At 40.6% G+C, this 25,303-nt stretch overlaps 1 protein-coding gene across 1 annotated transcript in view; it reads right to left on the bottom strand.

The window, feature by feature from the left end:
* LOC105561730 (neuroligin-3-like) overlaps positions 1-25,303 on the bottom strand; it is a 94,905-nt gene that overhangs the window by 16,051 nt on the left and 53,551 nt on the right. Inside the window, exon 6 of the mRNA XM_012011968.1 lies at positions 24,445-24,572. Within this exon, the coding sequence (XP_011867358.1) occupies positions 24,445-24,572 (128 nt within the window). The remainder of the gene's footprint in view (positions 1-24,444; positions 24,573-25,303) is intronic.

Raw genomic sequence — 25,303 nt, 5'->3', positions numbered from 1 at the left:
GAAAATGTCAATTACTCTTTCAGTGAGAACCATTTGAATTTTGGTAGGCGATATTAGGTGCCATTTTTTCAAACTCCCGATTTTTCTTTCGTTTTAACGCCGATTAAAATTGCTTAGATTTTAACCGTTCTAACATATTGTACTTGAAACACAAATGTTTCCTCATTCATTTGAGACTAAATACAGACGAAAATGTCAATTACTCTTTCAGTGAGAACGGTTTGAATTTTGGTAGGCGATATTAGGTGCCATTTTTTCAAACTCCCGATTTTCTTTCTTTTTAACGCCGATTAAAATTGTTCAGATTTTAACCGTTCTAATATATTGTATTTGAAACACAAATGTTTCCTCTTTCATTTGAGACTAAATACAGACGAAAATGTCAATTACTCTTTCAGTGAGAACCATTTGAATTTTGTTAGGCGATATTAAGTGCCTTCGCCCTACATCGAAACGATTAACGTGTACGTCGCATGGCAACGGTGATTATACTCCAGAATTAGAGTTAGAATTTTGATCAACGGAATTATCAGATTACATTTTACATTTAATTGCGGAATTTCCAAAATTTATTGAATCGCACATTCATGGTATCGGCATAATGAAGGGCGATATATAATCTTGTATGACTAATAATATACGCGTAACAACGAAGTATCAAAATCGCTTGCTATTCCGACAGAATTCCGGGAGTCTATTCTATTTTCCATTACTCGAGTTAACAATCTTGTAAACAAGTAGATCAAAGTGCGCAAGTCTTTCCTGGCACCAACAACGGTTGTAATTCGTCGTTACTATGTTTACTGCAACGGGGAAACGAACGCATTAGGTCACGGAAAGACCTACGAGCACGCAGTCGCGCGAACTGCTAAGAAAGGCAAGTTTCCAATTACGGAAGTACGGAGCCAAGTTTATCTAAAGAACTAGGAATTAGTGTTCCCAAGGCACAACGGAAGAGTCGGATCCGGGTTTTTGCAAATTAAAGGCGAGCTGGCGTTGAGAGCTCACTTGGAAATGTTTGCAGTGTAACTTAATTGCCAAACTCCAGCTGCACATCTTTTTAATATGTTTAATATTGCGCCGCCAGACGGTAAATATTTCTTATATCGACTCGTGATCGGACAATCGACTATTTATGTACGGACAAATAAACAATATTGTATTAACAAGATCAGTGTAATTGAAATAAAATCGTTGAAACAACATCGGTATTAACGAATGAAAAACATCAGATAGTTGTCTTAATAATCTGAATATTTAGTCCAATGCTTAAAATTACAATCCATAGCAAATGTAATAGAGCGACTTATTTACGTTTGTGACGTTTAATTCAAGCAACTTTACTTTTGTTTAATTCAACAGTATTTTTTTTCCGTGTAGACTACGCATTTTTACTAGTATTCGTTGCGTTTGAGACTACACGTTGTATATTTTAATAGTATTTAATGGCGGCGCATCGATTCACAGAGCGTCCGAACGTTTCAGAGTTAATAAATTCGGGAGTGATAAAAATTCGGATATTCCTCAAAGTATTTGAAGGACAAGAATAAATGTTAGAGATCAACGTGCCGAGTGTTATAAAACTTGGGAGTGAAAAAGAGTCTCGTGTTGCAGAAGTCTGTATTAGAATTTACGTAAAAATAAACAGATTACTTGTATTGTTTACCGGAGGGGAACAGCTAAAAAGCTAGATAGATAAAAGTGCTACAAGAAGGGAGGGAAAAAGAAACATGGGAAGCGATAACGAACGGTACAAAGAGAATTCGATTTGCCACGCGGTACAAGACTAAAAGGGCCACTTTCGCGGATTTCAACGTCGATTCGACGGGCGCCATATATGGCTTTGCAGTTTTGCGATTCGGTTAATGGCGAATCCAACAATAATTTCAGCGGAAGCCGCACAAACTCCAAACGCGCAATTTACAATCATTCCCGGCGATACCCCCGACAAAGTGCTGTCGTTATTTCGAATTCTGAGAACTTACCGCGAACGATATGCGCTTGCACGGGGGGTCGGGAGGCCAAATAAAACGGAAACCTTGCGGTAAAAATTGTGCGCCTGAAATTCCAAATATCGAGAGAGTCATTGGTCGCGGCTGGAGAAGATTTTCTTATCTGATTTTCAGTGGTAAGTTAGTCAAAGTTGACAAACCGAGTGAAAACCTCGTTGGCAATGAGAGATAAGAGAAGCGGAAACATTTTTTAATCTTCGGCTAATTAGCTTAGGTCCGGTTTCACCACACGTCGCTTAACTCTAATCTCAGTTTAATTCATGTTTGTCCCTTTTTAAAGTAACAGTTGAAAAGAGACAAAGAACGAATTCAGCTAAGCTTAAAGTTGAGCGACGTTGGTGAAACCGGGCCTTAAACATGCAGATGTAGAGATAAAATTAACTTACGGTTACATTACATGCAGTGCGATTTATAAATAGATTCATTAATAGACTAGAGAGTACTGATTGGTGTCCTCCGGTCAGTCGTGATTTTATAACAGAAAGAATATTTCATTTTCCCTATTTTTGATTATTTCAGAGGTTATGAGTAGCCGGATAGCGCAGGGAATGGAGAAAGAATTTTTTTTCGAATTCCCAAATTATGAAAAAAATTCCTTTCCCGTCGTATCTCCGTTCTAAAAACATTTATAGGAGTTGAAAAAGAATTTGCTTTTATGTCACCAATTTCGAGCGCTTTTTTTCAGGAATTCTTTTTGCACTCTGTGAGAATACGTATTGGAAAGGAATGCCTTTTAAGTTCTTTTTAAACAGATTACGCGCGATTCGCAAAGGATTTAAAAAAAAAGAGATGAGCTCTTCAGCTCATAACGACCACCTGTGCTATTTGAATAGTCACCTGATTACTTCTGATTGCGCTGAGTAATTCGTTTCTGTCGATAGCAAACGCAAAGCAAATACGAGCAAAAGTTAAACGGACATTTTTCAAATACATCCTATTTTGGGAGATTAATGCTTTTCAATAATTGCGCGAATTCAATTTTAATCGCGCGTAGATTGTTGTAATCGATTGTATCGTCGCGTTTGATAGTTACCGTGTGTACAACAATGGGTCAAAGGGATGAAATTCGATTGTTTCGATCCCCGTCCTTCCCGCGTTCACGCATAATTTACGCACGCGTAGTATCGCGCGCGCTGTGTGTATTTGTATGTACGGTTGCGTCCATATGTATACATATAATACGGAATCGCGAATGGGATAGCATGACAAAGAGATTGTATTGGATTAATGCAATGATATCTGATCACTGACGCTGCTAACAGACACGACGTAGCTAAGATCATGTAGTTAACAATTCAAATAACAGGACCGAGATGGGAAACGGTGGGAAGCGAATTACGTTCACGTATCTAGAGATATTAATTTTATGCGGGAATGGCCAATCTTTCGACTGACTTTCGGCGATTTTTTACATATAAAAAAAGTTATCCATTCTGTCGAGAATATTTGCACCGCGCGCGAGACGCGAAGACGTGAAACCCGTAGATACGCCTATGGAGACTCGCGGATTTATAACGCGGCAAGAATTTAAATGTCCGCGTTGGTAAGAGATTCTCGCGGAAGAGACGTTCTTGCGGGAAATTTAAAATGATTTCTGAGGGGGAGCTTTACGCATGGCGGCGCGCGGGGATGTTATGAGCGAAAACCGCTTAACCTGGGCCGTTCTTTACAACACTCATGAATTTTTCAACGATTAGCCGGCGAAGTGAGCGTCCTAGCATTTAATTCGGTCGCCTTTATTAAATTCGAAAGACGAGAACGGAATGTCCGAACTTACTTCGTTAATTAAAGAAGACTGCCGCGCGCGCGCGCGCGCAAAAGAGCCTGCGAGAGCCCGGGAATATTGCGCAACATCTGAAATACGATTTTACGGTAGGAAAAATACGGCCGCGCGAGAGTAGAGACTGTCGAATCGTGTCGGGACCGACAGGCGGCTGGCATAAAGTCTTTTTAATATCTTCCCGTGTCATCCTTTCGCTGCCAACTTCGCAACTTATGAACTTCGGCGACATGCACACGTTCTTAAAAGCAGGACGCAAAACGCGCGGAAGTTTTTAGTGTCGGTGAACTTATGGCGGAAAAATGTGGAAATTCGTGGACTCTAGAAAATCCGGGGAATCGATCATACTTGGAAATAATTCATGGATTTATAAGAAGCGCGCCCGTGGACGCTCGAATATTATCCATTTGCGACGGGCGAGTTTCGATCTCCTAATGGCCCGAGTTTCCAGCGGGTTTAAAATAGACGAACAAAAAAAACGAGAGAGAGAGAGAGAAAGAACGCGGAAAAAGAGAGGAGAAGTTTTTTAAATTAACAAATGACGCGATAAATAACAGGAAGGACGATATAAATCCGTAAGAATACACGTTGAAGACGAGATAGAAGATGGGAGGGAAGAAAAATGCGGGGACATAGCCGGGAAAAACATATCTCGGCGGATGTGGAGGAAAATGGCGGGAGACATGTGTCGGCGTTTACGCCGCAACTTATCTGGTGCCGCGAACTCTTCCTTTTTGCCCTCCCCGACGTAGTCGCGGCCCGACGCCGGGTATCTCGAATGCAGGGAGATCCTGCAGGATCACGCGCGAGTGGGGAACGCCTTTGGAGAGCTAAGAAATATTCCTGGGAGGGCAAATCGCTCGATGCGATGAAAAATTGACTTTCAAGACGTTCCATAATCTAACCGCCCTCCTTTCTCTTTCTCTGTCGCTCCCTCCTCTTGTACCTTGCATATCATGCCCTCCACTCTCTCCTCTCCTCTCATTTTCTTCCTTTTCTCTCGCGAATCTCCTTGTTCCCCCTCCCCCCCTGTTCCCCGTCGTTTCTCTTCCATTTTATCCCCGTTGTACCTTGTCATTTTATCTTGTTCCTCGTTCTTTGTTATTTTGTTGATTTGTTGATTCTCTCTTCCCTTCTCCTTCTGATTTTCCGATACAGTCTCGTTTATTTTCACTTTTTCTACATTCGCTAGTTTTTTTATTTTTACATTTTGTCCCACCGTTTCATTTTTAGTTCTCGCTTTTGGAATCTATGACTTTTTCGAGATAAACGCAACAGAACGGGCGCTAAGATGTCGCGGATTGCAACCCGCGCGATACAAGGACGCGAGAGGCATCGAGAGGGAGCGTAAAGTACCCAAACGATCGCGAAGGGAGGATTCTCCCCCATGGACGAACCGGTGGGATGTTCGACGCGGGGATAAAAAAGGGGGAGATCACGAGGATAGACGGGAAATTCAAGAAAAATGATGCTGAAAATATGGAGCAATTTACAGGCGCGTACTCCGCGCTCTCCCGATATGCTTTCATCGTCGCGAGAACGTGTCACCCTGCTCGAATCGATCAAAGCTGCTGCCACAATCTCTTTGTGTATTCCAGAATATATAGAACGTACCATCTATCTCAGTTAGTCGCAATGATATTGTTTTTATGTATTGTTTGTTCGGTCCCGAATGGGAACCAATTGAAATTGCACCCGCGCTTGCTTCGGAGACGCGTCACGAATACTGTTTAATTTTTGCACTGTCGCTTGGCAGTTTGTAGGCGCTTCTAAAGATGCTTGTGCGCATTTTGACAAACGGCCGTCTCAAACGTATTTTCCGCAAAGGTTTAAAGCCGGCGATACAGAACGCGATACAAAGTTAATAAAGTCACCATAACCGCGTGCAACGTAGCGTGTCGGTATTCGATCGTACCGTGACAAATTTACAATCTGCCCCGATTTCCCAGCGTTTCCGCCGTGTATCTGCGCCAAGAGAGATCCTTCCAAGAGAGATCCTTCCAAGAGAAGCGATCGTGGAACGACACCTTGCATTCTCAATTGATCCCCTATTGTCGGGTGCCCCGTTGGTCTCGATCGATCGTCCTCGAGTTCTCCCCGCAAGATGGGACCTACTGTCGGCCCTCGCATTTTCCCGCGGCTCAAAAATCAGCCTAGGGTCAAGTACATACGGGGTATTCGCGCGATATTCAACGCGGAATCTTCCCGGCGATGATTTACGGCAAGTGGGAAGAATTTATACGCGCGCGTGAGTGCGCGCATGTCTGAAACTCCTCGCATTAGCGGGACCTGCGGGAACTGGAGATGCAAAGAATCCAAGGGCTGTGAGGAATGGAAAGATCCATCCAACTGCTTTAACACATCTTACTCTTTTGGGTCTCTCCGCGCGTCGCAAGTGCTTTTCTTTCCCGTATTTACTTCTCAGAGAAATCTTTCTGTCCAATGTACACTGGGCTTATGGAGATTAATCAAACGTCCGATTAATCAGACGCTCAAATACGTCGAAGGATTAACGGAATTAAACACGTTGAGAGGTCAATCGAGTAAAATACGCGCACTTTATGCAAGAAAATGTTTCGTCTCGGATATCAATTTAAATTAACAAGGGCAAGTTTTTTTTTAATGCAAAATAAACTTGGAGCCTCAGCTGAAATATATCGGTAAAACGAAATTGAATTCAAGAATTTTTTACATTTTCTCAACGTAAACTCGTTTTACGATTAACCTCGTTTTTATTCACGTTCGCGTTTATTCGTCCTGACTAATTAGAAATGATAACAGATTGTATTACGGACAAATCGTTCTCAGATTCTGCGAAAATCCCGCGGATTGCAATGATAAACCAACAATGTGCATAGTAATAATTCTGGGCCGGGTTACATAGCTCGTTAATATAGCGTGTCAACGCCTCGCAGCGTCCGCAAACTTTCGTCACGTTTCAAGCGCAACACTTTTCACAGCGTTCCTCTCGCATGATGCTTTGTTTTATTTTTATGCATTTATCATTTATCGTACATTGCTGATTCCACGCCGTATGGACGCGAGCTTTCCAAAATATTTATTTCTCATCATTTTCCTCCATCTGTACTCTCTACGGTGAATTTCCTTTGTTTTAGTTAGAACTACGTTTATGTTACACAAGCTGAAAATTATTTCTTTTCAAATTTACACCTCAAATTTATCTTGAAAATTTATTAGCGCCTTAATTTTACGTCTAAGTTAGGTTTAACCGGACGTAATATCCTTAAATATAATTAATTTAGTGATAAATGTATTTTTTAAGATTTTGTTATAACCACATTTTATAATTAAATCATTTCTGGTTTACTGAGAGGAATTGAGGGCGTTTTTTTTCCAACAAAGACGAAATATTAATATTGGAATTTTATCTTCGGCGTTATAATTATTTTTCTACACTTTTTCGCTTAAGTGCTTTTATTCATACATTATTTCCTACCAATATCGTCACATTAGCAAAATATTGGTTGAGCTATCGATAATTAAAATTGAGCACGTAAATGGCATTTAACCTTAGAAAACAGTTGGCATTTTGTGAGACATTAATTTTCAATTTAACAAAATCACAACGCGACTTTTCTTACGTAATGTTTTACGTTCAATTACTTAACAACTGACGTTAAAGTATTATGAATCGTAAATGTGAATTTGGAGACTGATAGCGGTACATCTACATATTTGGTGCTATCAATATATATTACTTGGCGCACTAAATAATAGCACTTTGCCTCGGAATAGCGCAGCGACTAACCATGGAATGCGGACGGGTGAGTTAACGGACGGACAATATTCCGACAACGTTATTCGCGTTAATCAGGCCGCCGGCGATCGGGAGCTTATTAAAGAGATTTCCCGAAATCTCGCGGCAGGTGGTAACAAATTATCCCGGTAATACTTTAATGCCTGGCGCGGGAACTTGGAGCGAGTTGGAGTTCCCGCGGGTACCGTCCGCAAAGCCTGCAGCTTCTGCATTATGCGCCGTCCCTGTGCTTAACTATCGCAATATCGACGGACACGTCGCGCGAGTAACTTACGGCTATTCGTACCGCCTCGGCCGGCGCCAACTTCGTCTCCGTTGGAAAAGGCAATATTAATACCGGATGTAATCTCCGGCTGCATTCAGAGGACCTCAAGCATACTCGGTCATTACCGGACTTCCGGCGTTTTGGATCGCATTATACGGGGAGTGTCCTGGAAAAAGCTGAATCGATACCGCCGCTGTCTCTACCGTCTCTTCTTTTCTAATTTCGTAAGATTTATATCTCACTTTATCATACGCATAGGTTTTTTTTTTAGCTTTATCGTAATTTCATTCGTGTCGTCTCGTGGAGTAGAAAAGCGCAAAAAAAGATTAGAAAAGACTATTTTACTAAAGTCGCAGTTAAATTCACTCTTGTACAATATTATTGTAAGAGATTTCGAGACGTTAATTAAAATTTGTTATTAAATAAATTTTTTATCGTAATAGTCGAAAGTGAGTGCATTATTTCACTACCGTTTAATTCGTTCAGTTTGTGATTACATTTAAATGTAGTGTATCTGAAACAATACAGCAAGTGGTCAAGCACTAATGACATCTAATATATTTTGTTAAACAAAAATTTTTATCTTCTTTACAAAAGTAACACGTCAAATTGCGCCAACTTGGACATTTATACAAACTAGATGCTTTATTATTTTTTTATATTAAAATGCCATGTCCAAACAACCGAGCATAGGATTTTACCGGAAGAAATGAAGGAGATGATTAAGCACTAATAATATCTAATGTACAAATAGATATTTAAACGTATTTATCTCTCCTTGGGATTTTTACGATTTTATAAAAATGACATTACACGAGATTCCGCAATTTCGTTACTGTTTAGCGTTGCCACATGCAGATGTGGATGTCATCCGGTCTATTGGAGATGCGGTCGGCGGCGCTAATGAAATTTCGTTGAAACATTTCGTGCTCGTCTGGAAATCTCGTCAGTACTAAATTATGAAGAACAACGCGCGCATTCCGCGATGACAAATCCAAGTTTTGCGCCGTTCGTGCGATTAGCGACAGCCCATTGTCTCGAGGCGCGCTCGAAAATTCACGACGCCACTAATTTCACGAAAACGGTATTCATTAACCTGTCAGTGGCAGCGCGCGCGTTGTCCTTTCGATCAATCGTTATTGAAGACATGGACGGCTATGTCAACAAGGCTAATTCGGTGCCGGATAAAAGCGGGAAACGCGAACGCAGACTCCCCGCGTTAACTTCTCATTCCTAAGCGGATTAATATCTTTAACCTACAACGAAATTTAAATACATCGCTAAATGTAGGGTAATATAATTTAAGAGAAGATAAAATTTTTAAATTGCTATTCAGTAAAAACTCAACAGTTTCGTGCACAATAATTGTCATGTACACTGATAGAAAAGTATCCGGTATTTGAAACTATAATTGCATAGTAAAGTAATTATAGTCAGGAATATCATTTTTATAGTAATTATTACTATAATAACCACATATAGACGCAGTGATGCTGATTATTTAAAAAATTTACTATATAAAATATAAGCTTTTAACTATTATTCTGTTAAAATATCCAGGTAATGAATAGGAAATTAGTTCATTATTTTTATATAGTATATACAATCACAATAATACCATAAGTTGCGTGGACCAATATTGTGTCTATGAGAACTATAATATTTTTAGGTCAACCATAACTCACGTAGTTGGATGAATTATAAAAATGTGGTTGGCTCCTAAAATGACTATAAATTATAGTGAGATTGTGGTAACTGCAACCGTTTTTTTTTCTGTCGGTGTACTAAGATAGTAACTGAAATAAAATTACCGTTCCTGTAATTAATATTTTCTATAATTACTTCTCCTAAAATTAATTCTCGCCATAATTTAATCTAGCTCGATAGAATTTGACGTTTATCATTTGGATTAACTTTAAATCCCCGTCGATGAGAAACGCGTGTTTGCGTGTTTTATTTACCTACATATACTATCGTCAACCGATCAAAATCATCGATCCAAAATTACGCCACGGCCATCTGGTGCAAGACGACCAACATGCGTCGGCGTAGCGTGTATTCTGATTAAAATCCCATCAGGACGCTATATTACGGGACATGGTAATAAACAGACACGGTAAATCTTCCATATTGTCGTGATCGCTGTTAAAATTATTGTCGCCGTGTGTCACTTTGAGGAATTACATTTGCAATTACGCATAATAAACAAGTCAGATTTAAAGACCGGCAAAAATGTTTGTTTGGAAGGCGAGAAATAATATTGCATGTTTTCTCGAATAACAAACTTGCAAACGCGTATCGCATACATATTATGTAAAGATCAGAGCAATACGCACAGAATGTGTACGCTATAAACACGTTGCGCACACAGTGCACGTGGGATTTGTTACTGAAATATTAAAAGACAGCTCGCACGTTCGAGGATCAACCGTCCATAATTAATAGGTCGCCAGACTTATTACGCACTTGCTATTTCGCAGCAATTTTACCTGAGAAATATTTTCAGGACGTAAATTGACTTAACAATCAATTTGTTAATGCAATTAAAGTTTGTATGCTTTTAATTACCAAGTCAAACGTCTGCCTTGTCTACACCTGTACGATGTGTTTTCGTTAATGTAACTTAATTTGATTAATAAAATTGGATTTTGCAACTATTTACCCTCCAAATTCTCAACAAAGAAAAACCGCGGTCGCGTTCTTCCCTCAGAGATTCCCAATTATTTAATCGTCCCGCGCGCTTCTCTTGCTCGTACGAGCGTAACGAGCATCGATTTCACTTGATTCCAATGCAATTTCTTTTCAATTGGCCATTTTCCACCGGCGTTCAACTGCCGACGATTAACGACATAATGTAATCGACCGTGCGAAACGGCCGTAAAAATGCGTGACTGCTGTCGTTTTCATTTCCGCGCGGTAACTGCGATCCTTCCAGCGTCACCGATGCTGACACAGGCGCATCTCGCGGCCGCAACCGCTAAGCCCCAACCGTGAGCGCATTAATTCTTAACGCCAAATTGGCATTGCATTAGCGGCACTCTGTCATGGTAATACCGTGATTAAGTGCCACACACCTATGCCGCGCCGTTCGTCTGGACAAACGTGGAGCACTGTATTTCGCATTGTAGCGCCAAAAAGTAATGAAGCGTTCTCTGCGTAATCTCGTTTCATCGTTTCCTGTCGCGCGCTTGCTCAACTCGCGCATTATACAATGTCGACCGAGCGCCTACGGATTCATCAATTTTCGTTACCCTTCGCGGGACTTGAAATGAAACTTGAAAAGAATTAATCACATTAATATAATTAAGATTTGTAATGCAGAATTCAAAGGAAGCGGAATACAATATTCTTTGCACTCGATAATATCCCCGATTAATTTTATTAGTATCCCGTCGATCTAGCTTTCTAAGTTACACGTCGGCAGCGTGAAGGATTAAAATTGGTTTCGGAGGTGAAGCGATGAAAGTAATCTCTCATCTCCTCCTCAGGAATCTCACCTAGTTGATCCAGTTACGCCGGGGTCAATTGCGGACTTGATTTCAATTGAAGTGTCTTCGTTTACGACCTGGTCAAGAGAGCAAAGTGCTGGGAACTATGGAAGTAACTGTACGCCCGCCCGCGTACAAGTTAATTTATGCTCGCTTCATGTCCAACTCCGCGCGCAGACGGAGCCGGGGCGTGCATTACATAAACATGAAACGCGCCACATAGGGACGAGTGTTCTGTTGCAAATGGAAGCGTGCTCATCAGCATCACCATCGATGCTTTAGGTCTCGACCATTTTAATCTCCGTGACCCGTACCGGAGCGACAGTTATTCGCCGACACTCGTGTCAAATTGCTTGACGTTTCCCCGCCGCGAATTGCGGCCGCGAGGTATCCTACGGGAGCCATGCATCGTTTAGTAATGCACGTTTCGTCAAATATACGGAGACACGCGTAGTACATAATGTAGAATTACGTTCAATTTTATAGCTCGGCCGGTTGTGACTGACGCTACCGCGTCTACCCTTTCCCGAGTCGAAATTTTGGCCCTGTGTTGAACCTTTAATTCCATTATATAGTCGAACCTAAGACAGTAAAGAGGCCGAACTGTACAAAATTTACTCCTACTTTAAAACTGATTGCGTCGGAAATTTATACTTTTGCCAATTTAGCATTACACTAGGTCCTTTTAAGTAGGGGCTAAAGTAGACTTTTAAAATTAAAGACTCGAGGGAGAAGTAAACAAATATAATGCCATCAAAGGTTATTGCTGGTCTATGTAGGTGATAGCTCAGCTAAGTTGGAAATTATTCTTAACAGTGTCAAAATAGTACCAAAATTTCGACTCGGGATGTTGAACCTTTAATTCTATTATACAGCAGGACCTAAGACAGTAAAAGAGGTCGAACTGTTTATTCCTATTTAAAAATTGATAGCGTCGAAAATTGTACTTTTGCCGATTTAGCATTACAGCAGGTCCTTTTAAGTAGGAGCTAAAGTAGACTTTTAGAATGAAAGATTCAAGGGAGCAGGAGTAAACAAATATAATGCCATCCAAAAGTTATTGCTGGCTATGTAGGTGTATAGATCAGTCAAGTAGGTGTAAATTATCCTTCAAAGTGTCAAAATACCAAAATTTCGACTCCGGTTTATATGTATAAATTTAAATATCCACCTCCGTTCGTCTTCGTTCGTCTTTGATACCCTATAGAGACGTGCGTTACAGCAGGACCTGGGGGAAGTTTTCAGAAGCTGTCAAGAAATTGTTTCATTTCTCGTAACATCGTGCAACGTTGGTTCTCGACGAGACAGTCCCGGGCACACGTAGTTTCGGAAGTGCAATTATTGTGCGCTAGTAAATAGCGTTTCAGCTGTAACGAATGGCCGACGGTCTCTCGATTTGCGTGGGGTGTTTTTAAGAGGATTGATACTGAATCGTACAAGAAAACCTTTTAGCCGGTATCGGGGGGCGCAATCGGGCGAGATAAATTCGAGCATGGCGGAGTAATCACCCGATAAAGTTGTTGACCCGTGATTTTTAATCAATCTTCGTTCGCGCATCGCCATGATCGGTCCGCGATATCCGAAAATCGAATGAACGAGACTCTCGCGAATCGACCGAATCTCGCCGGCAGCTGAAAATCGTTGCTTTAACACAGACGATACTTACAGTGCACAATTGACTATGCTTTCACGTCGAGAACTCTTTGCTAATCCTGCAATACTTTGGCAATTCGGAAAGAATATATATTTAATAAAAAGATTAATGGAAAATTATACAAAAAGATGTGACGAAAAAGGGGCTCAGGGTCTGAATAAGGTTGTAGTGTTCAATAAAATAATTTTAATTATAAATGTATATATTCGTTTCGGTCCTTATTGGACCGTCCTCAGTACAGAGATGAGATAAATTCGATTTAGCACGCAGTGTTTTGTATATTACCGTCTCACAACTGATAATAATTTTTTTATCCTTTTATTTTTACACTAATGACTGCGTAATTCTCTGTAAATATTCAATTTGTGAATCTAACCATGCGTTAAAATCGATGATAATTTTTTCTCCTTTAATTTTATATTTATGGCTGCGTAATTCTCTGTAGATATTTAACTTGCAAATCCATCCATGTATTAAATCGAATTTACCATGTCCTAAATTATCCATGTACTAAAGCGAATCCAATAAGGGCGGAAACGTATGTATACTTTTACAATTAAAATTATTTTATTGGACACTACAACCGTGTTCAGGCTCTGAGGCCCTTTTTTATTACTCGATTTCACCATATGAGCCATTGCTATTTACAAAAAAATATATCTGTGAAGACAGAAAGAAATAATAGAGAATCATTTACATTCAAAGATTCGGGATACGTTGAAGAATTGGTGAGTTTTGCTACTTTTGCTTTGCTCTCTTGGGCAATTTAAATAATAATACGCACATATTGTAACCATAATTCATCGAACACGATGATCTATCTGGTTTATAAAAGATCATCTACAAGTAGCAAATCGAGCCATTTAATCACCAGCTGATTAATCACTGAGTTGCGAAAAAACGCGTTTCTTTCAGCCGCCACAGAAACGAAGCTCCACGGGAGAAAACGCGGTTTTCATTAGATACTAAGTAATTAATTGGCACTTCATTTGCATAACTGTCACAAAGGCTACGGTTTGATCGATGTTCTTCCGCGAATTAATTGATCGATGGTTCTGTCCAAATCCTCCAATTCCCCGTGCACCTTCGTGTTAAATTAAAAATTTGGGTGTATCTGGAATTTCGGTAATCCTTCAATTTAATGCAACCGCTAATTCGATAAGAGCATCGATTCAGAAACTTCTTGTCGGGCTCCTTCTCAATGAAGGAGCGAACGTAAAGCAAAAGTTTCCATTCGACGTCCTTGCCCGAAATATCTCTCCGTTTTCGTATTTGGTATTTAATGAGCGGTCGAATGCGAGATTCATCGAGCATCAGTTAACCTGATATCCGTGGAACTGCGAGGAAAATTTTAATTTCATCCAAGCGCTGAGCTTTTTTAATAGTATAATTGCAACAAAGTGCCGAGTGATCGATACCGCGATGCGGTTGGAAGCGGGATATAATGACGACAAGAATAGAGGTAACAAGAAACACATGGCTGCGTCTTTGCATTCACAGTTCCGGAGCAGCTGCTGGTCGTTGGGAAACTGCAGCAGGGACTCGCGAGAACTTAAAGGCGAAGTTACGCCGCCTCAAACTCCAACTCGATACGCCCTCCTATCTACTGTCTCTCCCTTTACCGAGATACGGGTTTACCTTTATTTTTATGTACAAAAGTTGTTGCAGTCGTAAGCACCGCCAATGTTGTACCACCCGTGCTCATCGGAACGATAAAATAAAGCATCTCGCTGGCTGAAAAGTGCAACTTCATTCGCGAATTATATTTGAGCCGCGGGTAGCTTTTACATCTCCGGTGTTTTTCACAAGATTTACAGGAGGACTTCGAGAGCGTGTTTTCGGCAATTTCTTTTCACCGCAGATTTAATAGCAGTCGCAATTACAAATGTAGGCATTTACTAATTAAAAGCTTCTAAAATATTGTGCACGAAAGCGTAGACAGCGAGTCTTTTCTCGCCGATAAAATGTTAAGTTACGATAAAATCTCAATTGTAAGTTTAATGAATCAATATATCCTTTTAAAAATTCAAAAATAGTTCCACTACCGTGTTTAGGAAGTCTCGTTTCAAACAACCAACGATAAAATAAAGCATCTCGCTGGCTGAAAAGTGCAACTTCATTCGAGAATTATATTTGAGCCGCGGGGTAGCTTTTACATCTCCGGTGTTTTCCACAAGATTTATAGAAGGATTTCGAAAGCGTGTTTTCGGCAATTTTTTTCACCGCAGATTTAGTATAGCAGTCAAAATTATAAATATAGACATTTACCGATTAAAAGCTTCTAAAAAAATTGTGCACGAAAGGGTAGATAGCAAATCTTCTCTCGTCGACAAAATATAAAGTGACGATAGAATCTCAATTGTAAGTTCAATTAAAAAATAGTTTCAATTCCGCGTTTAGGATATCTCGTTTCAAACAACGGCGAATAACGGAACAGAAGATAACTGAGAAAACGAAAATTCTAGCGCAGCGAATCCTTAAAGATCGCCGGTCCGAGGTAATTCTGCGGCATTATAAATTGGCAGTTTCATCGAGTTGTTCTGAGCTGTTCCTGGATTGTCGAGTACCTGTCGTAATATGCCAGAATTCCCACGTGCATTAGTCTCGTCTTCGTTAAGAGGCTGTGTATGTATCGGAGCGCGGAGCAGGAAGGAGTGTGAGTTCGCCAAGTCCGTGCGAACTGTTTTGGCAACGTCCCGACACTTAAGACGAAGGGAATGAGGGTTGAGTGGGGACTGCGGGAGGGGGTGTTTGACGGCTGCGTATGCAATTCCGAACGTTAAACCGGCTGGCCAGAAGCATAATCTTTTCTCGAGCAGGATTTAAGTTTCTAAATTCAAGTATTAGCGTTTTAATCTTTTAAATGATATTTACTTTGCAAATACGATGCGAATTTATTTTCAGGATCAACAAGACGGCCGTTAGAGCGCGCGTAAGAGTTTACACGATATTTATCAAGTATTATTAATTTTGTCAGAATAAAGATTATAATACGTGAATAAACGCGAGTGCAGTCGTAATACAGGCAGAATATATCGATCGCAGAGATAAGGAGAGATAAAGAACGCCGCGCGCACCCGCATCAGTGTAAGACGCGCGCAGAGAGACGTCTTATAATTCACGAATGCACATGTGCGTTACTTAAGCGATTTCCTGCGATGATTTATATTCTATACGCTCCCCCGCAATAAATTTGTACTGTAAATTTTCGTTTCCGCAAAATTAATATTGCAAAATTGTTTTGAGTCCTGCCAGGATTACATCATATTATAAGTGCTAGATAATATATTGCCCTGCACCACAGCTATAATTTATTTATACCTCTATGTATTTTGCTGGCGTATATAATTTTACGTTTGAATGTTGGACATGTTCGGGCAATAGAACTGTAGGGAGCAATAATTTGAAGAAGGTAATACTGCGAAATGGAAAGAAAATGGTTTGCAACTTTTTAATGGGACCAATTGAAAACGTGGGTTGAAAATTCGGCAAGAAGTAAGGGCGTTCGTATTATACGTGCAACAATTGTACTGGCGCAAATGAAACGGCGCGAGCCCTTTTCTCTTAAATCATCGCCATTAGCAATGCTTTACGTGTATAAAAGACGCAAATTTGATAAGAGAGAAATATCGAGAAACGCTGTTTCGCGAGTTATTTTAAGTAATCTTATGACTCACTTCAAACCTGAAATACTATTGCGCGCTTTTTATCTCAACTTTTCGATTCTCTAGAGAGTTCTTTTCTTCAAGTATTGGCATTTTAAAATTCTCGAGTCGGAATTTATCATTTCAATATTCATAGTTTCTTTTTTCCACCTCTGATTTATCGATTTGCTAATTCCTTGGCCCCGCACCTCTTTCCCCTAGATACGACGATGAAACTTTCGATGGATCTTTTTTCGCACTTTGTAGCGGCGGCTATTACGTAAATTCCCGGAGAAATCTTATGTAGATACGTAGCACGGGGATATATACATATGTATACATATATATATGTATATACTTGTGGACGCCGATGGCGGTCTGCCAAAAGGGCGCTGAAACTTTTACAAGAACGAACATTGTCGCCCACGAGCGCGCATAAGAAAGTCGAAAAGACCACCGTACTGGTAAAGTTCGCTAGTATGGTTTACAGTACCGATTGGATTGACCGAACTTTTCCCTCTAACTTCACACGCACATGGCTCTCGTGTAGGTACCGACTTGAGGGATAGACGTACACTCGTCCCACGATTTACGCGGTGTATTCGTGCCACGTAGTTTTTCCTACGCGATTGAGAATTGCGTGAATCGAGTCTGTTGCCGGTACAGAGAGAAAAAAGAAACGAAAAAAAATAATACGCAAAAGAACAGTCCGCGTGTGTGCTGTAAAAATATTCATTTCGCACAGGACGTATTTGCACGAAAGCGATAATAAGGAGAGCGGAGAAGTAAATTTGTGTTATCACTTGTGCGGATAAACTTCATGCGCAATTCATTGAGTCAATGAAAAGAGGTCGGAATGGTGTAACAAGTGCGATATAAAATAATAACTTACTGATATGTTAATTTTAATAAATACACCGTGGTAATATGTACTTTTCGACCGCGTAAAGCGAGATTGCGTATAAAAAGTGCGATAGAATCACGCGCGTAAAAAAGCGTGTAAATCAAGGGGTAAATGTATAACAGGACGAGTAAGATGATATACAGATATGACGTATTTGCTGCAACGGCGATGTAAAAAATAATTATATGCCTCGATTGTACGCCTCCATGGTCGAATTGGTTGAGACGCCCGCCTAGGGAGGCCCAGGTTTAAACCCAGGCTGAGATAACGTTTTTCGCAATAAATTTAAAAAAATATGAAATATTTAGACACTAACACCCTGTCACGGCTCTTTGTCCTTTACTCCTTTGTTTATCACATTTGAGCCGTACGAATTTTTAAATATAATTACTTTTGAGCTGTTTGCAAAAAAGATAATAAGAATTTAATACACACCAAATGTAGAGGTAATACATGATAGCTAGACACTTTTGCTCCTCTGCAATCAGTTGTTATGCAGAAGCTGCATTTAAAATTTATGTTACAAAATTTTAATAATTCAAAACTGAATGTGCCGGAAAACTTTGTTTTTTCAGTCATGTTACGGCAAATGACCGATATAATGCAGCGGGGTTTTCATTAAAACATATGCGGATTTAGTGCTTGCCGAGAGTTTAACATAAGCAAATAAATTTATTAATATTGATGCAATGTGATTGTAGTTAAAGAAGGATCTGGACGCAAATTATGTTTATATTGCTTTAACAAGAATAATTACCTGCGCTCCGAGTTACTTCATACAAGAATATTTACGTTGACTAAAGAGAGCTTATTTAAATTACAGCTAAATTGTAGTCTGCATTAAAAGAAATAATTTTAATTACTAAATAAAAGATTCTGGACTGTTTCAAACTCACCTCCCCGCTTTCTACATGGAGATTAATAATTGATCCATGCCACTAATTGCAATATGCATAATTTACGGATCCGTTAATAAGCTTTGATTCGCCAAAGACGAAGTTGAATGAATACGGGAGGACGACGGGAGCCAATATGCGAGATATTTATTGCGCTAGACGGCCAAGGGAGGAGTGGAAAACGGGCCGCGAGTTCGGCGATGTCACCTTCAATATTTTGTAATAAATTGCCAACTTCCCCGTAGGACTTCCGGCCCAGCCCGACTAATCTCGGTAAGAGCAAAGTCGCGAGGCTTCGAAAGTTCGACGGATGAACTTGCTGTTTAGCGCTTTATACTTGGGCGATAGTCTCGGGACGCCGCTGCCGCGTCAAGCCTTTCCAGGTTTCATCCCGCCTTTAATCCTTGGATAAGGAAGAGCCTCTCCGAGGGTGGAGGGGGGTGAAACCGCCCAAAGGGAAGCTACCCCCGAGTAGCTTGTTCTTCGCAGCTGTTATAAAGGCCAACTCGCGTCTTGTAAACTTTTGTCGATGTGGCGAATCGGAGCCACAAAAATTTAATAAATCAAAAGAATAGTCTGAAACAAAGCGACTTCAATTTCCTCGGCGATCCTGTCCTCCCGTTGCTTAAATAATATTGTCACGGAAAGTTAACAAATGTTTTACTTACCGAATAGTTTATTTAAAAAAATGTGTTTTCTTTAATCCAATCGAAATCTAATCCGTTTTGTGCACAAAACTAATTAAACTAAATACGATCTTGTTTATACGAATGTTTTTCCGCTGATGAAATCAAGCGTTTAGTAAATGTGCGCTGTATTTTACCAAGATTAACGAAGCTTTTTTCATTATCGATTTCTATTGATTCAATATTGAAGTTTGGACAGTCGTTATTGGCATTGATGTGATCGATTAACCGGAACGCGTAGTCTCATAATTCGCATACGCGGAAAGCTGGGCTAGCCTCGCCTTGTAATCTTCGCGTAATCTATTTAAGCTCGTTATTTCACGTCGCCGCGCCTTGCCAACCCGTTGCAAGCTTCTCGCGCTCCGCTTCTATACAGGGTGTTTACACAAGTTCTGTATAAGACCCTCATTCAACTTTAAAAACGCAATTTTTTAATGAATCTACGGGCAATCCTAATGATTGTTTCATCACGTTCCATTCATTTAACTTTTCAATCTTCTAGCATCCTCCTCCCGCGTATTAAAAAGTTATTTATACTCGTCCGAATAATTTTAAGAAAGAATCGCACACTCCTCTGCCTATTTTTTATCGGAAAATTGAACTCCAGTGCGAACGCATGTGCGTCCGTTGGGTTCCTGAGACGTAACGTTGGAAAATGGCGTCGTCGTGTGCTCTTAGCACACGTTATTCTTAATAAAATATTTGACGAAGATCAAGAATATTGCAAAGTCACGCTATGTAAGTTTACTGCGAAGCTTACGGAACACCTTGTAGGTGTTTATATGCCCGGTGTTATGAGAACGCGACAGCGTCCACCCGTGTCAAATGTCACCGTTCATCACGAACGGGATATATACCCCAGCACCGCGCTCGTCATGGCTTTACGGGCTCTCAGCGTGCTAACGAAAATAAAAGGAAATATGGAGGGATCTGATTTAATTACGAACAATAGCATCCCCCGTAACGACCGCGTGTAGACGCGAATCGGGGGGAAATTGCGGTGGATCGTTTAAGAATATATTTCTGATGCGCGCAATTGTTTCGTGCATTTCATTCGTTAAGACTTTCCCACTGTCGCAATTAAAGATTCGTTACACCGTCCAGCCGGGTTTTACCGAAGAGACTCCGTGTTCAGAGACCTCGTTTACGGGGATATTCATTTCTCCCGGTTTTTCGGTTCTAGAGATTTAGAAGGGACGCTGGTAATATGGGGTGGTCTGCTTTTTATTTCTGTAGTAAGTTGAGATTTATCATAGCAGCGGGGTTAACATCAGCGCTCTTCGTCTCTGCAAACGCTTGGTTTTCGAAAAATTCAGAATTACGTTAAACTCGGGCCTCGAGATGAGTAATGTGGGAGTAGCGGGGAAGGGATTTGAAGGGAACACTTCTGTGAAGACTCCTCTGGTGTACGCAAGTTGTAAAAGATATTTCGCGAGCTGCAAAAATGACAATACCTTTTCCCCCCCGAGTATCGGTAAAAATAGTTATCAGCTTCTCCATTAATTTCGTACTTTTCTATCTGACAGTAATAATTGCCTCCTCCGTATTATTTTCATTCCAATGTTTCTTTTTCCCCGGGGAACAAAGCCCAAGCTTCTTGGTGCACTCGAAACTCTCGGCTATTGTGAGAAGACGCAGGATTGTAATATGGGAATAGCAATATTATTAGTTCTCGAATTACCTTCGCCGTGTTTGAACTTGATTTAAATATTCTGGGAACAGACTGGCGATTGCACTGCGAGCAAGCAAAGGAAAGTTCTCTGTTACGAGATAGGTTTCTAATATGAGATAGCGAGTTTTCAGCCCACAAATTCAATCAGAAATCTTGCCCCGCAACGATTACACGATTAAACGAGTTTTCCACCAAACAGATTTCGCCCCGGGGACAACAAATTCATGCTGGAGTCCACAGATGAGGCCTGTTAATTTAACAGAAACCCCGCTATCTCATAAGAAAAACCAGCTGAGCTCAAGCTGAGTAAAAGTTGTACGATGTGTGAGAAACAACCGTGTTTGCTCTTTCCAGTCTTTTATCTAACTGGCCTGGGGATACCAGGCTAGGCAGACCGAACATTGTTGTATTTGTATAAGTATTGCGGCGAGTTAGATAGCTCTTGTGTATCGAATTCTACAGTCATTTGCTATATTACCATCCTGTCTCACGTTACCGCTATCTCCTCTATCGATTTCAGTACGTCCGGGATTCTCGATTCGCAGAAACCGGGAGGTGCCGAAAGTCAAAGTTACAATTAGAGCCTCGGCGGGACGGCTGGCTAGTAACTTCAAGGCAGCAATTATAAATTATTCATCTGCTATCAGCGGTCGTGCAGTAAAATTGCCATTCCCGTCTGTTTACGCGGTACACTTTTATTCCTCGCAAACATCTTCGCGTGCACATTAGAGACTCGAGACGTAACATAGTGCTGTGCGTTACTTCAAACTCTCAAAACACATTGCCCTGAAATTACAAGTCAGCCATTCCGCTAATGCCCTTAGATTATAGCGTAAAAGTAAATTCTTCAGTGCGGCAGGCTTTAAAATTTAAATTAATGGATTTCGGGATTCCGGAGTTTTAATTTAAATACAACAAGCGCGTGTTTCAAGAGGCACGATGCAAAGTAGATTTTTGTATACGCGATTCGGTATCGTAATTGGGATAAGGAGCGCGGGGGAAAGAACTTTGATGGCGCGTTTTATCTAACGATTAATCCAAAATACTGAATTTTCAAAGAATATGCACGCAAATGGTTATTTAAGACAACTGTAGCGCAAATAAGACGGAATAATATTTCAACTGACACGAAGGTTAATCGATGGCTAAAGTACAGTACGTTTATACAAGGGCTAAGGGCGGTTGCGAAGGAGGAGAAGGCAGGGTCGGGCGGGGTAAAAACTATTGCGAAGTAGATAGCGAACGTTGCGGTGAGAACGGATAGGCGAACAAAAGCGGAATGCCGAGACGTAAAACAACGACCACTCGAGCCGACGATTGCTGTTTTCGTTTCGGTCGAGAGCCCCGCCCGTCTCATCCCCGAGTTCGCCGGAAATCGATGATTAAACCGAATCGAAGGAACAAAAGATTATTGAATTTCCTCGCTTCCGTAAAATTCGAAACAGACTCTCCCATAATGCCTGACGTTTCTCAAATTGCACCCAGGCGTTACCATTGTGATACTGTGTGTTAAACAACCGAGTACTCGCGAGTGGATTTAAGCGGGATACAATTGTGACAACGGGATTTTTCAACGCATTAGCAAAGCGGTAAAAGTTTAATGACGTTTGATAAAAGAAGAAGAAGGGCATACACTGACAGAAAGAAATGGTTGCAGTTACCACGATCTCACTATAATTTATAGTCATTTTGGGAGCCAACCACATTTTTATAATTCATCCAACTACGTAAGTTATGGTTGACCTAACAATGTATTATAGTTCTCATAGACACATTATTGGTCCACGCAACTTATGATATTATTGTGATGTATGTACTATATAAAAATTATGATTGTATGTACTATACATATAAAAATAATTAACTAATTTACTATTCATTACCTGGATATCTTAACAGAATAATAGTTAAAAGCTTATATTTTATAGTGAATTTTTTACAAAGCATCGCTGTGTCTATGTGGTTATTATAGTAATAATTACTATAAAATGATATTTCTGACTATAATTATTTTACTGTGCAATTACAGTTTCAAATACTACATATTTTTCTATCAGCGTACGGTTGGATCGATTTACGGGAAGGGGGTGCAAGGTGGAAAATTTATACTCGCCGGCAATAATGTTTATGGATGCGTGGATGAATTCAAGTCTTCATAATGCAGATTACAGCGAATACGTTAGATGTGATGTATCGATATACCTCAAGTGAGAATTCTGTTACCTCGGACGTGAGGCTTTCAGCCGGGAGCTTTTACGCCGGCCAGATAAGAGACGGAGGTGGAAAAAAAAATTAATCACGAAGGGAGGGAACGCGCATCCGCCCTTCTGCTCCATTTTCACGGCACATTTTTCTCGGATCACGCGCGGGCGTCTCGGGGAATCGACTCGAGTCAACTCGAGTCGACTCGAGCAACGTGGAATGCAGGCTATTGGTTCAACGCGATTTTTCACCAGACTTTCCGGTGAAAAATGGCGAGCACCTTCCGCCATGTCTCTCATGGCAATGTGATCCTGATGAAAATTTTTTCCAAGGCAAATCTAATCCCTCGACATGCGAGTTTATTTCGACTTCCATATACCTTTAATAATAAGCAAATAAGAGGGTTTTAAAAAAAAATTAATTATAAACGTGGAATAAAGTTTCTCCGTAAGTACGCACTTTTGTTTTCGAGAACGACAGCTTAAAACATCGGGAGGTCGAGCTTTTTTTAAGCAAGTTTTGAGACTATATTTCGCCCCTTTTTATCCTATGCCGTTAACATTAGTATGGTGATGCTGCAAAAATAATTAGTGCGGACGTCCGATTTTCCGCGGGAAATGGATAGCCTACAGAATAAGCCGCAAGGCTTTTTCAGGTCAAAGGGCTCATTTCGCGTCATCTACGACGTGCTCGAGCACAGTCCTCACAATAAAAATGACTTCGCGGAAAGTCTCTAGCCGCTCTTTCCTGAGCTCGAATAGCTACACACGAGTGGCAAGCCATGTTCCTGGCGCGACACTTCATCTCCCGTCCTTTCTTTCTTCACGTACGAAACGATGAAAGCCCGCCCGGGATCTGACCCGTTCTAATTCGAGCTAACTCGGCAGCCAAGCGCGCTTTCTTCATGCGCGGCTAAGTGAAGACTAATCGAACGTCGAGTGGCTACCCTCGAAATCAACTATTCGAGTATAGTCCCGATATTTGCCCGGAAACTAACGAGCACCTTTGCTTGTCCGCTCACTTACCGCTCGATCTTTTCGCGTAGAAACGAAAAATTAACGTGCTCCGCTAATTCTTGATATTCCTGCAATGTTAATCCGCTGGAGTGCGATGACGATCAGGAGATTTTTACCGGGATTAATAATTGAATGTCCATTTCTCTCTCTTTGTTTCGATATTCAACTTTCCACTTCAGTTACTTTGCGATATAAATAATGTAATGCAGCTCACAGTTGCGAGTTCGGCATAAAATCCAACTTTAATGTATTTGTTGGACATAATAAAATGTTATTGTATTTTTGGCTGTCCATGTATTTTAATTTAGATTAAAAATTGAAATTTGAAGATGTTGCTTATTATTTTATAAAATTTATTTATAATTCAGTTTAATGTTTAAAACATCCATCTATTTCGTATCGCATATCGCAAAACGTACACCGCCGTGTAAATGTAATGTTACTCACCGATTTCCAAGTATTTTTGGTGTACCGGGTCGTACTGTTCCCAGGACAAAGTTCGAAATCGGCTCTTTTCCCTGCTGGCTGGCAGCAGAGTCTCGTTTCTCCCGTGATGCTCGATAATATTCGGATTTCTGCAAGTGGAAAAACACCTTCGGTCAGCACTAATTACGTTGACAAATAGCCCCGCTTCTTTCTGCTCTCTTCCCCCTCCTCTCTCGTTTATTCCGACATGGTATCTTTTCGCGGAATAGAGATGCGGAATAATGCATCTGCGCGAAACGAAATTCGGCCGAGATGAAGAGCGGCGATTCGAATCACGAGCGTCACATAATTCAGTATTGATGCGGGATGTGGAGCTCGCAAAGTTTGATATTTCCTCGAGTTGCGCATTCCGTTATACCACGGGCGAAACTTGGGGGGTCATCCCCTGCTCGTGGTCTTTGCTGCGGCCAGGACTGCAACCCATGAGTGACCATGGTTATTTTGGCTAGGATACGGAAGTAACATGTGGCTGGTCTCACGTTTACATTAACAGTAAATGGTAAACAGTTGATACCCTTTGAGCAAAGAGAAATACAGGTGACGTCTGCATCCGTTACTTTCTTCAGAGATTAGTTTCCGCTTCGGAATAAACAAGATGAGGACTTTTAATTAATGGTTGCAATCAATAAAGATGTAAAGAACACATTTTTCGGTAATTATTTAGATTAACACACTCACCTCCAATAAACTTGGGCTTGACATATGTTGTCAAGGTTACGCTCCTGTGTAACGCTCAGAAGGATTTAGCCGGAGCTCGTGGTTTTTTAAAAAGTTATAAAGAAAAGAAGTTTCACAATTGCTATGAAAGTCACGATATGAA

The sequence above is a fragment of the Vollenhovia emeryi genome, unplaced genomic scaffold (assembly GCF_000949405.1).
Source record: "Vollenhovia emeryi isolate VEMERY1.0 unplaced genomic scaffold, V.emery_V1.0 DF939202.1, whole genome shotgun sequence".
NCBI lineage: Eukaryota > Metazoa > Arthropoda > Insecta > Hymenoptera > Formicidae > Vollenhovia > Vollenhovia emeryi.
Note: the sequence above shows the minus strand (reverse complement) of the source record. Positions and strands in the feature narration are given on the sequence as shown.